Here is a 17,685-nt window from a genome sequence, read left to right as displayed (position 1 = left end):
TGCAGACTTGTACAAGTAGAAGAGGGAAACTGGGTCCTATTCTGGTCTGTATTATTGACGAAGGGGCTCTCTCCACCTAACCCCGGGATCACTCTCTCCTCTCATGTTCACCTCTGGAACTCCAGGGGGTACAATCAAGGCTCCAACCGCAATATTTGACCAGCAACATTTTACTACTGGATTTTACTGATGCCAGAGCGAAAACAGGTTTGTTACCCTTTAAATCCCCAAATGAGTTTGCAGAGCGAGCAGTACTTGCAAACCTGTAAACTCTATTTGTATGCAGCCATTAAGTAACATGGACTTTCCTGATATTTTCAATCTATAACACAACCGTAAAAGAAAACTACGATAGGTTGTCATCTTTCGATCATAAAAGCATGGTGAGCAATAAAAAAATTCCTCTGGAGGACTTCTTTAGCTCATGCTTACTATATACATATGTGGATGAGGCATTAAATACAGTATCTCAAGGCTACAGATGAAATAAATCTTTGAAGCACAACAAATAACAGGTCATGTAATCAAGTCTAGTGAGATGTGGCTCTCATGCAATGTCCACAGAGGCCAGATGCCATTCTGCGTTGGAAAATGTGAAATAATTGAGCTAGGATAAAGCAAACAACCTAGGAAATGTGTGAAAACCCAAACTGTCTTTGAATTCTAACAAGGAAACACTGAGAAATATCACTAGATCCACAACCCAATGCCTATTAGCAATAAGAAGGGAGAATTACAATATACAGTAACATTGGTGAGAATATGCAGACGTGTGATAATGTTTCTGTTACACGATCCTTAGAATAATGGAGTCCCTCTGTTACTACTTGAGGTAGCTAAGAGATCTGAATGCCCATTAGTAGTTATCTGTTGCATTACAGAGATTGCATTCAAATCTACACTGATGCATTGTTGATGGAAAACTAGAGATCTCTGTCTGTTAAAGGAGCTGCGGTGAAAAAGCCCTCCACTGAGAACTCGGAGCCTCAAATCCCTGGATGAATAGTTGGAAGGATGGTTAGCTCTTGTGTCCCCGATGAGCTCAACTGCTGAGGTAAAACACTGGAAGAGAGGCGGTCCCTAAGGGATGCCAAATGGTGAATATGAGTCATTAGCTGTCACCATTTTACTTTCTTAGCACTGCACCTTTACATTTCTATGGTGTGCACATGTGTAGAGACACACGCCACCCCATCAGGTGGTGCTGAAGCAGTTTGTTATAGGGAAATATATACTGGGATCCTTCATGGAGATATATGTTTCCTCCTGAGGCCCACTGCTAGTAGCTTCCATTCATATATAATACCCCTCTTGCCTTCAAGAGGACAATCTGTGTCATGATGATTACATGCAAGACTGTTTCTGCAGAATTGGATGGTTTGGGTTTGTTTTCTCTTAATTCCAGCTTAAACTCCACTTGGACAGCAACAGAAATGCCGGCTGTTTGCTCTTTTTGAAGGGAAAATGTAGAACACATGTTCCAAACAACATTTAGATTTTAAAGCTCAGAATTAACACCTCAAATTGCAGCTAGAAATGATCTTAGGCTTGAGGCTGAAAGTCCTTAGTCTTGGGAGTCGATAAATCAGTCATGACATGCCTGAACCGGCTATGGTTTATTATAAAATCAAGCTTGATTATCTACTTGAGGTAATTAGACAGACCAGAACAAAAGGACACAAAGTTAAAAGGCAACATATGTAGGAAGAACTGGAAGAGATATTTTACTTTACACAGGCTGGTGAATAGCAAGAATGAACTTGTACTTGTACTTGACATTTTTTCATATACTGAATTCTGGCTAATAACATAAAGGGACCCTGCAATATTTATAATAAGCAATTTATTAAATCAGCTACTTTCAGAGCTGCTTGGCTGCAGATTCCCATTCCCTGCTGCCTGCACACAGCCCTGTTATACAGGTGCAGCATCTGAGCTCTCTCCTCTCACAACCTATGACCCTTCTGTAAGTCCCTAGGGGATTACAAAAGTATTAAAAACACAATAAAGAAAAAAAGGCTGCTACAACACTTATTACATTGAAGGACAGCAGCACTGTGTTGGGGTATAAACACACTAAATATCAGGGAATTAAAAGAAAATAAAATATGGTCACTTTTCTCTTTCCTGTCCTCTTGATTTTGGTGAGTTTATTGTTATTTTTAAGGAATATTTAATTTATTTATAGTACTGGCTATTCTAGCAGGTAAAGTTGTAGGACATTCTGCAATGTCTTAAAAATACTTCTACAAAGCATGCTTGAAGTGCTAAAATTGTTTTCAAAAGGCCCCAGAAAAGAAGGTTTTAATGATTATTCCTGGAAAGGGCTCAGTCATGCAAGCGCAAGTATAGATCAAGTCCTGAAACAGGAGGTTTCCAATAAAAGGGTTAAATAGATTTGACAGATGCAGCTCAAAATAGGGTAAAACTTCAACATTGCAAATGGTTATAATATTGCACATTTATTGCTAGTGAAATGAACCATTTGAAATGCAATTGTCTCAGAGAGAACAGAAAGAGTTGGAGAAGCATATAACTCGTCCTGTCCATCCACTGCAGTCTGGACATCTCTTTTTTGAAACACAGCTCATTCTGTCAGATCTTTACAAAAAAGGTGACAATAAGCACTTCTGCACCTTCTCCCATGGTGCTGTCTCCTGCAAATGCTAGCAAAGCTCTTTCCTATTCTCTCACTTCCCTTTTCCCAATCCTTTTCTAAAAACCAGGGCAGCGTAGTCAAAGAGGAAGAGCAGGCAGGAACTGTCTGCCTGTTTCTAATGCACGCAATACAGTTTGCCTGTTTCTCACTGCCTGACTCAAAGTATCAGATAAAAAGAGTTAAACCGCTTTTTCACTTACCACCATATTACTGCTGTGCCAAGATACCAATAAAAAAGCTACATAATAGGCAGGCAGCTCCGTAATCACTGCTGCTTTTCATGCCAATCAGTATTATCCCATTGTTTCCAGGTGGTCCCTTACCTACCTGGTTTATCTAAGTGAAAGAAAACAGACCATGTGCAATTTGGGCCGGGATTGACTCTTAAGTGTTCAGACAGTGTTTAACTTACTTGAGCTCTCTATCTCTAAGCCTTTCCTGAATACAAATAACAAACAATTACTGAATAATGTAGGCATTGTGGTCAGGAGGAGGAGATTATTTATAAAGGAAAATCAAGTAGGGTCAAGAGAACTGTTTTTTAAGAAAAAAAAAATCTGAATAAGAAATGTGCACGTACAGGAAAGGCAGATAAAGTTGTCCTTGTTACACAAACAGACCTATTAAATTTCTGAAGCCACAGTAACAGAATATCTTTAATATTTGGGCAGAACACAATCTAACTACATGCTGCAGAGTATTAGAGCATATTGTATGTATTATGTTTAATTATCTTTCACCTCCACGTACACTAACAGAACTACTCCAGTGACCAGCTGCTTCCCATTACAGAGACATTACTCAGAGCTGGTGATGTCACGCACATCATTTGTCACCACCAGAGCATGGGAAGGTGCAGTAAATCCACTGTTTATCTGGATGAAGTCAACATTAGCAAAGTATTATGTTACAAGCTCCCTCACATGCTCAGGGATTAGGCTCGCTGAAGCCCAACTTTATTCTTCAATGTGGGCCATCAGAAGACATTTTACCACACTGATCGCCTCTGGTGATATTTCACAGACAGACTCCTGCAGTGAAGTGGATGTGCATTTTTATGCACTTTGTGAGATGTAATTCTCACGCAATATGCAAAGGGCATTTGAAGGACAGGTGGCAGAAAGGAAGGAAAACCATGCTTATGCCCTTCATCCCAAGGTAAAATGTAGAAAGCAAGCTTCTCTTGCTTGCTCTCTAGGGGCCAAGCTCTAAGCATCAACCTAGCCCATGCAGGCACAGAGAGAGCCTGATTAGGGAAGAACAAAAGATTTTATAGCCCTTGATTTGGGGTGGCTGCCTGGGGATTCATTCATATTCAAGTCTTCCCCTCCCAAGGAAGTCTTGCTTGGCGACTCCCCCAGGCGGTGCCATCTGTGCCATCCTGATCACTGCGCTCTCCTGAGAGTACTCTGCATGGACCGAGTTAACAGTCCTCTTGGGACTGCTGTGCCCATCTCCTGTAGACCCTCCACATGGCCTGTTAACAGTTTTGGCTTTAGGGCTTCGGGTAGCATCGCCTTCACCTTGCCACCCAGGCACCGTGACCGTGCTCAACAGGTCACCTTCAAACCGTCTGCCATTAACAAGCCTTTTTTTTTCCACCTAAATACATAACCTGGTATTCGTACCTTGTCTTTAGTTAGTTAAAATGGTCAATTTGCTCTTTCTGTTGATTTCTCTCCACAATAACCCAATTTTCCCATGAGCAAACTGTACATCACACAGGGGTTACACTGGATTCCCCATGTCAGCCAAGGAACGTGGGATCCTTGGATGGGGAGTGATGTTTGAAGGGAAAGTGCTGCAAAGAAGCTGTGCTCCAGCAGAAGTGAACAGTCAGTAGCAAATGGTTCCAAATAGCCTCTTGGCTTACTTTATGCAGTGGGATGCTCATAATTACTCAGAGGCTTTCTTGTCTAGAATAAATAAATACATGGAAAATAGTGGGAATGGAGGCTTTCCAAAATGAGATAAAAGATGGGGAAAACTTTTGCAAAAATATAGCATTTCCTTACGCTACTTTACTGCAACTTCAAATAAAAACATGCCAAAGAGATTTTTGGTGGTATAATTACCAACAGCCAGGAATTAAAAAAATCCAAACCAAAAGGACAAAACATCCAAACAATATGACTTGCATCATAAATTTATTCCAGTATCTTGAGACAGTTAAGAGTAGTTATGCCAAATAGTAATCAGCCTGTTTTCCTAAACTGTTAACTGGCCTGGACAAAAGTATAACAACAGAGAGAGAGATGCCATATTCCAGAAAAAACCCTCACCCCACATACAGCACAAGCTTTGCACTTAGTAATTCCCTTTATGTGCCCCTGCTCACCTCTGAGTCTTGTTTATTTGGGACATTCAGCCCCTCATACCATGTGAAAAAGCACTATTTATCTTTAAGTGCCAAGCAGATTTTAATCATTATCTTCATCCTTGGCCTCAATTAAGGTCTAATATAGAGAAGGCACTTGAATGACCTAAGAGGTACACTTAACCCTGAATAGTGTGTCAAAGGCACTTCAAGCTTCTGCCACATTTCCTCTGGCCATCGAATCTCTCTCTCCTTTTTCTGTTGTAACCTGACTGTGTTTGTTCCTAGCACTTTAATGTCCCCTGGTGTGAAGCCTCCTTGAGTAACACTCACATGATAGAAAGCGTGCTTAACTCTGCAGGTGCTTTTCAGGTCAATGAAAAAAACCTACTTGTCACACTAATATATAATACTTCTTTAGAGATGTTCCCAGTGGCTCTGCATATTGGGATTCCCACAGTACCTATTCTCTTTCACTCTTGCTGCTCTCCTGTGTCTTGATAATAAAAATACATGGTTTTATCTGGGTACAAGCTCGACTCTAATCCTTTACAGTATGTTTCACACCTCTAATTATTCTGATTGGTTATTCAGATAATTTAAATGGTAAATCTTTTCCTCTTGACTAAAATGCAATGTTTCTGTAGTGAACACTATAAAAGTAAAGTAGGAAGGAATTAGAATAAAATTAGGAAAATCATATGATTTTCTTCAGAGTATGCCTTATTACATTTCTCTTGCTCCATAGGCTGGCTTGTTAATGAAACACTATGGATAAAACAGGTTGTGAAGCCATAATAGCTGAAAAGATGCCTTCCAAAGATACCTTGTAGCCTTGAGAGGTTTCCAAAACCTATTGAAAACTCTGCAGATTTTATGAAGGCTTCTTATATCTTCTTTTACTGCCAGATGTCAAGCCAGTGCAGTGTTCAGAGCAAGGGTAAACATGCTGTACACTACTGTGCCACCGTGCTGCTGAACTCTTCCAGCAGCCACTTGTGGTCTGCAGCTTACAGGGGCAGGGGAACAAGAGTGCGTGGAGCACCTTCGCCAGCTGCCTGTGCACTTCAAAGCTTACATCTGGAGCGTGCTAAACTTCAGTCACATATTACAGATGCTCAAGCATTTTTTCCTAAAAAAAGGTTACTATCTTCAGGTCATAGTACAAGTGGCTTATTTTAAAACTTTTGTGGGTAGACCCTGTAATCAATTAACAGGAGCTCAGTCTTAATTACAGAAAAGGAAGCTGTGTTTTGTTAGGCATGTCTTGGACGATTCGAGTTATATGCTCATTGGCACATTGGTTCAGTGGCTAAGCGATGAAGTGTAGAAAAAGCAAGCTTTAATAGGTAACGGGATAGCACGGGGAAAATGAAATGAGACTGCCAGGTGGCTATCAGTGGCTCCAAGCCTCCAGTAACGGAGAGGCTACAGAAGAAGTATAGACATGAGAGTTGGCAGAGTCTTCTGGCCAGCTGACTTCTTAAACTCTTCAGCACTGCTTAATGTACAGTCTTTCTTTGGGGAACTGCTGAATAGAATAAAATATACCTTGATTTCCTACTTTATTTGATTTTTCTTCATTAACGTTACAAAAATAGTACACAACCGGAACAAGGAGGGATATGTTTACAATTTAGTCAGCATATGATGATCTGCAGTCGACTATAATTCATAAAGCATGCCTCATCTATTTTATGGTAGAAAGACACTGAAGCTTGAAGGACTTTTCCACAGCCAAGGAAGACTGGTGAGGGAATTCTTAAGTCTCAGCCCACCCTTGATTTTTCTCAAATAATTCCTAGGTCTTCCCCTCTGCATAGGAATCAGTGACCTCTTGAGATACCGGAGTGAGTAGGAGAAGGAAAAGCCATCATGCTAGTCCTCCCCCTGATATGCCCATCACATGGAAAAATGCTTGAGACTAATTGGAATCTGAATATAGTGATTGCCTTTAGTTACAATCTTTATTCTGAAGAAAGAGAGATTCTGAATATTACGCCTCCAAAGACTTGGAGGTCTTGAGCTAATAAAATTCTGGGAGGGATATTTAACCTTGTGTCTTGGGATTTAGAAGTCTCTAGATTGAAATTTTCCAAATTTTTCTGTTATCAAAAAGTAAGTCTGGGGTTGCAGTTTCAGGATTGCAACCACTTATTGTCACAGGTGCTGCTTCCCAAAGTGAAGTTTTGCTGAGTTATGACTTGATTTGGAAATATAACCTCTAGTTTGGGGAACCCTGTTCTATATATAAAAAGAAATTTTGTACGCTGAGGGTGGTGAAACACCGGCACAGGTTGCCCAGAGAGGTGGTGGATGCTCCACCCGTGGAAACATTCAAGGTCAGGCTGGATGGGGCTCATCAGAGGGAGAAGCGCTTCAGCGCTGATTTGCTTTGTACATCTCTCCCTGTGAAGTATCTGATCCTCAACACTGTCAAAAGCACAATCCTGAGCGAGGTGACCTGATTGGAACTGACAGCTCCTATGTTCCACTGAAATCAGGTCAAAAGACAAGTGTGTGGGGAAAGCAAAGACAAATGGAAAAACAGAAAGGTTGATGTAACTGTCTAATATTTCACAGCTTCCAGTGTCTAAAAAATACATGCCTAAGGCCACAAAAATAGTGTATGATTTTTCTATACCTTTTGGTAAGCAAGATGTTAGGCTTCAAAGCTTCCTGGTCTCTGATTTCACTAGGATTTTGTACAAGTGGTCAAAGTCTAACAGCAAAAACAAGACTGGAGGCCACTGAAAATTTTAGTATCTTGAGGCTGAGGCATGTTGGCTGGACTCACATAGAAAAGTGTGCCTTAATAATTATCCTGTAAATAAGTAGAAGGCATCAGTTTTCAGGCATACCCTTGACTTCTAGGCAGATCTATAACTTTCGTCTTGGATGTCTGCCCTTGTAGTTTGCTATTTTTTTTCTGTCAGAGTACAAATATGCAGCACAGGGCATGAGCTTAACTAAGTCTAAACGAATTACCACTTATGTACCACTCTTCATGTTCATTTGTACCAGGGAACTTTTTGACATATACCGTTTTTGACTAACAAATGTTTAGGTCATCTAAGTCATTCTGGAGAAAAGCATCTCAAAATTGCTTCATGTTTTTCAGGGCAATGTTTCATTAGTGAAAGGAGAACTAAACTGAACTGAAGAAGTAAATAATTTTCCTGGCAGGATGTCTTCCTTTAGAAAACAGGTCACCTGATGCCATTTGCTGAAACAAATGACAGCATAAGAACACTACATTCAGCAATGACAAAATTGCCTTTAAAAAGTACCAATGCAAAATCAAAATAAAACATTCTCAGTTGGCCTGAGGTCACTGAGTTTTTCTGCTAATCCTAAATTGTAACAAAACAGCAGTCTTGAATGTACTTGAAAGATGTGCTTGAATCAGAGTTGCTGAGTGCACAAAGAGGATTCAGATCTCAAAAAGGTGGAGTACAAACTATCCTTCCCCTCTCACCTGACCATTTTTCTCAAAGTCTCAAAGCATAGAAAACAGCAATTTTAAGGCCTGGATAATTTAAAAGCAGTTTAGCAGATTTTCTCCCACCTTTCCTGATTTTTTTTTACTCTGGGCTGAGACCAACCGTGAGAAATTTCAGCCCAAAAGGCAATTTTTTGGAAAAAATTATAACCTGCTGAAAGGTGAGGTTTAGAATGAAAGTGCTTTTCAGCCATAACTATTGCACATCAATCTTTAACACTTTAACTAATGCATTATTAAACTACAGTTTATTGTATGAATTATGTATATATAATGTATAAATGCATATATTAGTGTACATGTAATTCAGTAACCAAATATTATGGAAAAAGGTAAGCTTTCTGAATAACAGTAAGTGTAAGCAAAATATATTTAGAAACAGAAGAGATATTATACAACTATTAACAAGAATCCATCTTTACAAATGAAAGGCTCTGACATTTGCCCAGATCAAAAATCCAATTTTACAGCACTGGGAGATAAGGAATTAAATAGAGTGCAGATATCATCTAAACTGGTATTAAAAGGTTAGCAGTGCTTAAAAGTGATTAGTTACCAAGACCAGACAGCCTGCATCCCAGGCTGTGAGAAGAGTATTGGCCAGATGTTATGGAAGCTTTAGTTGTCATTTGAACAAACTCGCGGGCTAGGCAAGAGCTTCACAGATTGCAAAGTGGGGAGCATAACTCTGTTAGAAGGCAGGCATCCCAGCATGTTACACAGCAGCGAAGTTAACAACAGTTGGGAAAAAAACCCTGTCAAAAACCTTTAAAAAGACCTAGTAGATTATATGGGCTCCATACCTACGGGAACAAAAATGCCCCGCAATTTAGGAATTAGCAACCGGTTAGTTTGGGGAAGGAAAGTCTGTGAATGGATAAGTCCTTTGGAAACTGAAAGATCAGAGAACTAAGAGATATGTCAGGATATAGATGAGTACCATACACCAAGCTTCAGACTATGGGAGGTTATGTAAAGATATCCGGGAAAGATCATACTCTCTCCAAGATTAATCTAAACTACTTACTGCTTTCCCAGCTGTCATCAAGGCAGGAAAAAAAGAATAAAATAAATTTTTAAAGACAGACAAAAAGTTGGCACTGGGACATGGGTGTGTTGTTTTAATCTCCAAGAAATGTCACAGATGACAGTAGCAAAAGCAATATGTGACTGCTGACAAAGATGAGTTCATTACTAGGATTAATAGCCAAAAAAAAAAGAAAAAAGTCAGAAAGGGCTAAGGACTAGTTAGATATTTGGTTGAACATGGTGATGCAAACTCTCACTGAATGCAGATACTGTAAATATCTTATAGCAAATAAGTCTATAAGTATTTTCACGGTAAATTGTGTTTTTGCCATTATGGATTTGCCATGAAGAAAATGTGTCAAAAACTTATGAATCATAAGGAAATATAATGAAGTGTCAAAGCACCTATTTACCTTGAAAATATGAGAGTCTCAAATAAAGGAAAGCAAAAGGAAAGAAAATAAGTTATTCTGCACCCCTAGAATAAGGCAGCACTTCAGTAATTAATATTTATTACTTATGGCACCTTTCATACATTGAAAATGCTGAACAAATACCAACTGACCTGTACAACACTCCTACAATACGTGGTACACATAATTATGGAAATTACAGTAGGGAGCTGGCAATGAAATAAAGTCCTGGAGATCCTCCCTTGTGGGGAAAAGCGTTGCACATGAGATGAGGCTGCCATGTAGGGATTGCATAGCACACCTGAGGACACAAATTACACTGAAACTGGAGAGACAGTGGAAGAGAGGAAGACAAAAAGGTGGGCAAACCTCCACGGGATATGCAACTGAGATGCTTATAAATGAAAGCAGCAGAAGCTGATTTTGACATGTGGCTATTTTCAGGTTTGGAAGTAATTGCATTCAAGTTAAGTGCAGCACCTTCAGGCAATGCCCCACCAGAAAATGGAAAAAGCTGTTTCCCCACCAGCACATAGAATCATAAAATGTCCTGAGCTGGAAGGGACCCATGACGATCATCGAATGCAACTCCTGACTCCACACAGGATAACCTAAAAGTTAAACTGTGTATCAGAGTGTTGTCCAAATGCTTCTTGAACACCAACAGGCTTTGGGCCATGACTAATTCCCTGAGGAGCTTGTTCTAGTGCTTGGCCACCCTCACAGTGAAGAACTTTTTCCTAATAAACAATGTGAACACCCCTTGATGCAGCTTTAAGCCATTCCCTCGCATCCTATCACCAGACACCAGAGAGAACAGATCAGCACTTCCCTCTCCACTCACACTCATGAGGAAACTGTAGACAGCAATGAGGTCTCCCCTCAGCCTCCTCTTCTCTAAGCTGAACAAACCTAGTATCCTTAGCTGCTCCTCTTAAGTCTTGCCCTCTAGTCCTTTCACCATCTTTGTTGCCTCCCCTTGGACACACCCTAATATTTTTATATCCTTCTTATCGCACACAGCACTCAAGGTGAGGCTGCATCAATGCTGAGTGAAGTGGGACAATCACTTCTTTTGTCTGGTTAGCTACACTGTGCTTAATGCACCCCAGGTTGCCCCTTTTGGCTGCCAGGGCACACTGTTGACTCATATTGAGCTTCCCATCAACCAAAAACCCCAAATCCCTTTCTGCAGGGCTGCACTCCAGCCTCTTGTCCCCCAGCCCACACGTACATCCGGGATTACACCATCCCAGGTGCAGAATCCGGCATTTGCCCTGGTTAAACATCATATGGTTGGTGATTGCCCAGCACTCTAATCTATCCAGATAGCTATGTTAGGCCTCTCTACCCTCAAGGGAATCAACGGCTCCTCCTAATCTAGTATCATCAGAAAACTTAGTGTGGACTCAACTCCTGCGTCCAGATCATTGACAAAAACATTGAAGAGAACTGGCTCCCGAGGAGCGCATGGCTTTGCTTGTTTCTTTTAATCAGGAGCGTGGGGTTAAAGCCAGAGACCAAGAATCAGTTCACAGCCTCCACCAGCTAAACTCTCTGCTTGAGACTGATTCATTATAAATCAGCTTTCTTGCAGCTTAGTTTACCCGCCTGTAAAACAGGTAATTCAGAGCCAGACCGTCAGCTGTGAACTGGCACAGCTCCACTCAGTTCCAGTGTCAGAAGGGGACATATTTGGCCAAAATTAAGCATCACGCATCCCTGGTGAGGCACGCAGAGTGATTTACATCATGACCTGGCTCACTGCATCCATGTCTACATGGACGGGCGCAGACGTGCCAGGATGATGCTCTGATCCAGATGTCACACAGCTCTTCTTAAGCTGAAGTGGCAATGCAGCTTCCAGAGGGGATCTGTCATATGCCTGGCATGTGGCTTGTGTCTATAGGGCACCCACCCATACAAAAATAATTTTTCTCTACCTCACAGGAGCGATGAAGTTTTATTAATCCTAACTAATCGGGCCTCCACTGTTGACAATGAGGTCTGATATGTCCAGGCTTGTCTGTGAAACATTGCTGGTTTCAAAATATTATTTTTATTGTTGTTAGAATAAACAATCCCCTGCAACCCTCTCCCAGACTATGTTTGGGAAGTGAAATGACAAAATCAAACAAGAACAACTTCTTGAAATTCAGTTTATGGAGTCAGGCAGAAAGTAAATAAGCACACACCTGATAGGAAAGCTTCACTTCACTAATATCAACTGAGCATGTGAATTGAATGGGCTTCATGATTTTCTGCCCAGTTAACGTAACTTCAAAATCTTTCTCCAGTCAAGAGTTCTCAGCCCAGGGTATTTATTCCTTGGCAGAACCTCAAGACATCCTGCTTGAACAGAGAAACAGAAACAAACGTTTCTCTTATGTGACCTGCCTCCTGCTCTTGACCCAGCATAAGGATTGATGGTTTAGTTGTTTAATTTCCCCAAAGAGTTTTGGCTTTTCCACAAGGTTAAAATACAATATGGATTATATACCTACTACAAGAAGAGAGTGATACACAGTATGCAATATTAATCATAGGTGATGTTTTCAGAATATAAAAATATAATATCCTCAGAAATCATTCCACATATTTTTAAAAGGACCCGGAAGAATTCATGGACAGTACAAGAGTTCTTTTTTAAAACAGAAAAATCTTACCTGTCACAAGCTGTTGTCCAGCTAGCCCTACTGGAACCATCCCCAGGTTATTCATAGCTGTAGCCCAAGCCGTCGGATCAGTGACTGACATGTTAAGTTGTGTGGTATCTATAGCTATACTTCCCAAACCATCAGCTGCTGCAAGAAAAGAAACACTGTAAGTAGAATAGTCAATGTGCCAGGATTTTTAACCAAAATCTTCAGTGAAAATGAGATATCACAACCATTGCTTATTTTGGGTTTGTTTTGTTTCTTAATTATGATTCACCTTTTAGACCATTGACAATAGTGCTTGGTATTGTATAGTAAAACATAAAGACATTGGAAACATTCAACAGACATAAAAAGAAACAAGAGTGATTCAGGCTGGTTATATGGAAAACTTTTTCACCATGAGGACAGTCAAGCAGTGGAACAGGCTGTGCAGTCGCCACCCTTGGCAGCTTTCAAGACTCAGTTGATAAAGCCCCAAGCAACTGGTCTGACCCTACGGCTGGCCTTGCTTTGAGCAGGAGGTTGGACTGGAGACCTTCTGAGGCCGCTCCCAACCTGAATGAATTGCCCTGCAATCCTCTGATAAAATTTAATTATATATAATCTGTGGCAACTTGTCAGAAAGCTGTGAGAACCAAACACACCCCAAGGAAAGACCTGTTTTCCATAAGGTGCAACTTCTTCTGGTAAAAGATTTAAGAATACATTAGCCCCTAACTAAGAAGAGGTCAAACCAAATTGATTCACTATGGGAAATACCAAGTTTTGTTCTAAAAACAAAAGAGAATTATCATGAATATGGTCAAAATCGACTGAGCCCAGGCATGGATTTTCCTGGGTTGGGGAAGGAAGAGTGGGTCAGATAGCTAAGGGATGGTACCTTTCTGATACCAAACCCCTAAACACAAGGTGTGTTCACACATTTTTGCTTCCTCCATCCCCAGTCACAGCTGAAATCAGCTCTTTCCAGCTATTTTCTTATGACCTTTGCAGACCTGAGATATTTACCAGCAGCCATTGCTTTTCCCCAGTTCCTTTTGCTCCTGTTAGACTTCTTCAGCTACGAATAATTAACTACTGTATTAGCAGCATCTTGAGACGGGATATCACCGAACGCAGGGCCCACACACAGCTCATTAGGCTCTGAAAGAGAAAAGACGAAATCAGCTATCAAGTGACACAGTCAGAACATAGTTGCAAAACAACAGACCGCTTTGGGAATCCACTCGAAGCTCCTGCCCACTCCCTCTGGATCACCAGCCCCAGTCTCCTTACATGCATTTAGCGGCCACTGTAGAAGTGTTTCAGCGAACGCTCATCCTTGCCTGCTGAGCAAACAGTGCCACGTATGAACCTGTCAGACCGCTGAAAAGCCCTTCACAAATTAGGTCTTATCAGTAGCTACACAGCCTCCTCGGCATGAACGCATCAGCTGAAAGAACATATTAAGGGATGAGTATGATTTTTTTTTTTAAACTGTTAACGATTAACTGATGATGCAAGTTTCAAGGAAATAGTCTCCTGTTCTGAGATGAAAAGGGAAAAAAGAATACTCCACAATGACTTACAGAATGGATCCTGCAGAGACATGGAAAAGTAAGAAAACCTAACAAAGCTGAGGATGATGCCTGCTCCTTAACTAACACCGTATCTTTGGCTCACAAAGGTTAGTTAGCTCGAAGCAGAGGTGGAGTATCTGCTTCTAGCTAAACCACATTGCTTTCGTCAGGTATCTGTCAGACTATGAATTTTACATTAGGGTAACTTCTTGCTGTTGTTACTGTTGTTTGTGAAGCTCACCACCTCAGCGCATTGCCAGTTGGAAAGGAGGCTGAATGAGCGAACGGGTAAGAGGTGTGACCACAGGCTGTGAGCTCCCAGCACTCACGGCAGAGGGAGGAAGCGCTGGGGTGACGATGATCACAGATATATGCCCATGTTAGTCTTTGTGCGTTAGTTACATGTGACTGTGGGCAAAGGGGGGCTGCGTTATTTTTGTGGCTGGCCAGTAGCCTAAGGGGTCTGACCTATAGCGTTTGGTACTAGTGGCCAACAACTGACCAAGTGCTTACAGGTGTTCAGGGAGGTCATTAATGCTGTGCAGGTGCATCTCGGTGACTTGTTCAGCCCTAAGATATTTGTGTTGTCTTTAAAAAAGTACTCGAAAGACCTTAATTAAGAGGTTTCCAACATGCAAACCCTAAGAATTCATCCTTAGAAAAGACACAATTAAAGTGATTATACTATATTTTAGCTTAGTACCTCCCACACTTTTTTCATGTAATGTGCATAAAGTACAAGCCAGAAAGTTTCATATTATAGTTCCCTGACACTGTACAGCTCACTTCATAGGAATGTGACCACATCAATAGCTGTAAAAGTGAAGACAAGAGTCAAGATCAGACAATGCTGTACATTTTTTAGTATGTTGTAATTTTCAAATAACCTTTTTAACTAGGTTAAAAAGCATTTTGTTCAAATCTAGTGGGTCTATTTAAAAGCCAATATTTATCAACTTTTAATATTTGAATTTGCAATTCCAATTCTTACTTGATCTCCACTATTCATGATACATAACAAAATAATTTTATGATAAAATTAGCTTTTAAATAACATCTATAGACATCAAACAAACATTGAACAAAAGTCCTCTGCAGGGAATGAGACTAACATAAGGCAAGTCACCCGAGATTTCTGTAAAGTTTTTAAAAACTGTGTGTCTCCTGTTCAGCTCCTTGAACTTGTACTTAGCTCTTTCCACTCAGGCTATAAACTTCTGACCACAAACATCTATTTCAAGGTTAGAGCTGGCTGAATTATTCCTTGTCAATAAGTTATTTCTCACACAGTACAACCCCCCTCGTTCTTTATGAATCATTCCCAAATCAATCCTGATTTACAAATATATGCTGAATAGTCCAGATGAGAGTGGTCCACTTCTTCCCGTGACCGGCAGCCTTGTTGCCGTGATGTAGGAAGGCGCGTCTGAAAACCAATAGCGATGAAATGCCTCTTCATACCTTGCTGTGTGCCAGTTGCTTGTCCCCATAATGCATCACCCTGACTACTGGGGAGGAAGGAGGTGCTGTCCCATGGTTTTGGGGCAAAGGCATCTCAGACAGGTATGGATTATTGGGATAAGGGGTAGAAAATGGGTGTCGGACTCTCTCTGCCACCCCCTCTCCCCCTGTTTTACTGCCTTGTGAAGTGTGCGCCGGGTGACATAACGAGGTCTGCTGCTGAACTTTACACTCTCTTCCCCCCAAACCCACATTGCAGTTGTACCAGCTCTGCCAGAAATGGGAAGTAGTCCATAAAGAATCAGACACTGGGCTAGACAAATGCACCTCAGCCTACTGGGAATTAATAGGTGACTTTTTTGGTGTTTGCGTTCTACCAGATTGTCCACATATTTCAAATTTTGGTATACTTTCATGAATTAGCCGCAAGTATTTGTTAAAGTATTTGCAGAGGAGGAAGAACATAACACCATGAATATGAAATAAAGCAGAATCAGTGGGTTAATTGGTGAAAATCCTGTTGTACTATGCCACCAGCTCTGCCCAGTGTGCCATGAAAGTCTTTGCTCAAAGCATACTCTCACAGCCCACGCTGGCTCTGGGCAGCTTTGCTTTGTCTCTGGCCATCAAGTCTGATAAAACATTATCAGCAGGACATGGATGCAGCACAGGCTGAACCAGGGGAAAAACCACAAAAGAGCACGTGAGGAGCCTGAAGTGGAACTAGTCCTATCTAACCAAGAACTGCTGCAGGCTATTTTGTCAGCGAAAGAGAGCTGAATAACAAGCATAAATGCACCTATGTACACTGAATAATTTGCAGCAAGCTGTAGGCAGAACTAATGCTACATCCTGAAGGACACAGCCTGTTGAAACTAGCTCTCTTAAAAAGAAAAATGCTAATTGTGAAAATCCCTTGTACCGACAACTCACCGGTCACATTAACACAGAGCAACATAATTGGCTAAAATAATCTCACAGGCATTTCACACCTGATTTAGACTCAACCATTAGCTTTTGTTTAAAAACTGTTGAAAATTCGGATGGGGGAAGGTTTTATTAATGCTTAAAGTAAAATCAGCTTTGGACAAATTTCAGCATTTCTTTGTATAGCTCAGTCACTGCACTATTATACCCTTCGTGACACTGGAAACAAAACAAGCTAGGGAAACAAATAAAACTACTCACTAGGTCATATAAAAAGCAAAGTTCTGTGTATGATGAGAAATACATCTACTAGCAAAGATTCTTTTTTCCTTAAAAATAAAAGGAGTCACTGTGATACTGGTTAAACAGGTAAGAAAGTGTAAGCTTATGCAGGAATCCTGTGTATCCTTAGCAGACATTAATCAACACTGTTTCACTGACATTACACCTTTAGAAAGCAGTCCTGATTTATAAATCATTAGTACTCCTCTGGGCATTAATGACCTGAATATGTATATGTAAAAGAAATCTGTGTTTATAAACACTTGTGCATGGGAGTAGTTTTACTCCAAGGGAGTAACTTCAGAAGCAAATAAAGCCATAATCCTGATTTACAGGAGAAAACATGTAAAGTCTTATGGGTGCTGCTGTTCCTTGAGGTTTGGGAGGGGCAGGGATGTTAATACAAACTTCCTTATTTGAGAGCTTCTGGTTAACAAAATTTTAATGCCAAACACTTCGTAAAGCAATTCCATGTTACACTTTTTAGACTTTCCTCAGACAGTTGTCAGGAAGATAAAGCACCCTCAAGTCCATACCAATAAGCACTCCTCACTCATAGCAGTTACAGCAGATTGTACTTAGTACACATATTTTATACCAGGCAATTAAATGCAGTTACCCAAATGAATACAGAAGTCAGTTATACATTGTGCATCAATTATCACAGGCAATGAATGCCACGAGACAAAGAAATTAACACAACATAAAACTAATTCAATAACACAGCAGATTGCTAAGTTAAAATCCTACCCTTTAGATATCCATAACACCGCAGACAATGAATAACGACACAGAGCGAAGCTGATTAAATGCACCACCATAACGAGGCTCTGCGGAGTGCCTGGGTCAGCGGTCAGCCCCAGGATGCAAGGAGGA

At 40.7% G+C, this 17,685-nt stretch overlaps 1 protein-coding gene across 1 annotated transcript in view; it reads right to left on the bottom strand.

Annotated features, from left to right (window-relative positions):
* The window catches only part of ENOX1 (ecto-NOX disulfide-thiol exchanger 1), a 155,197-nt gene that overhangs the window by 125,804 nt on the left and 11,708 nt on the right, over positions 1–17,685 (bottom strand). Inside the window, exons 2-3 of the mRNA XM_009322855.1 lie at positions 13,589–13,723; positions 12,587–12,724 (exon numbers count right to left, since the gene is read on the bottom strand). Of these exons, the coding sequence (XP_009321130.1) occupies positions 12,587–12,724; positions 13,589–13,598 (148 nt within the window). The 5' untranslated portion in view covers positions 13,599–13,723. The remainder of the gene's footprint in view (positions 1–12,586; positions 12,725–13,588; positions 13,724–17,685) is intronic.

This window comes from Pygoscelis adeliae, unplaced genomic scaffold (assembly GCF_000699105.1).
Source record: "Pygoscelis adeliae isolate BGI_AS28 unplaced genomic scaffold, ASM69910v1 Scaffold74, whole genome shotgun sequence".
In the NCBI taxonomy this organism is placed as follows: Eukaryota; Metazoa; Chordata; class Aves; order Sphenisciformes; family Spheniscidae; genus Pygoscelis; species Pygoscelis adeliae.
The sequence above is the reverse complement of the archived record's forward strand: the minus strand, read 5'-3'. Positions and strand labels throughout refer to the sequence as shown.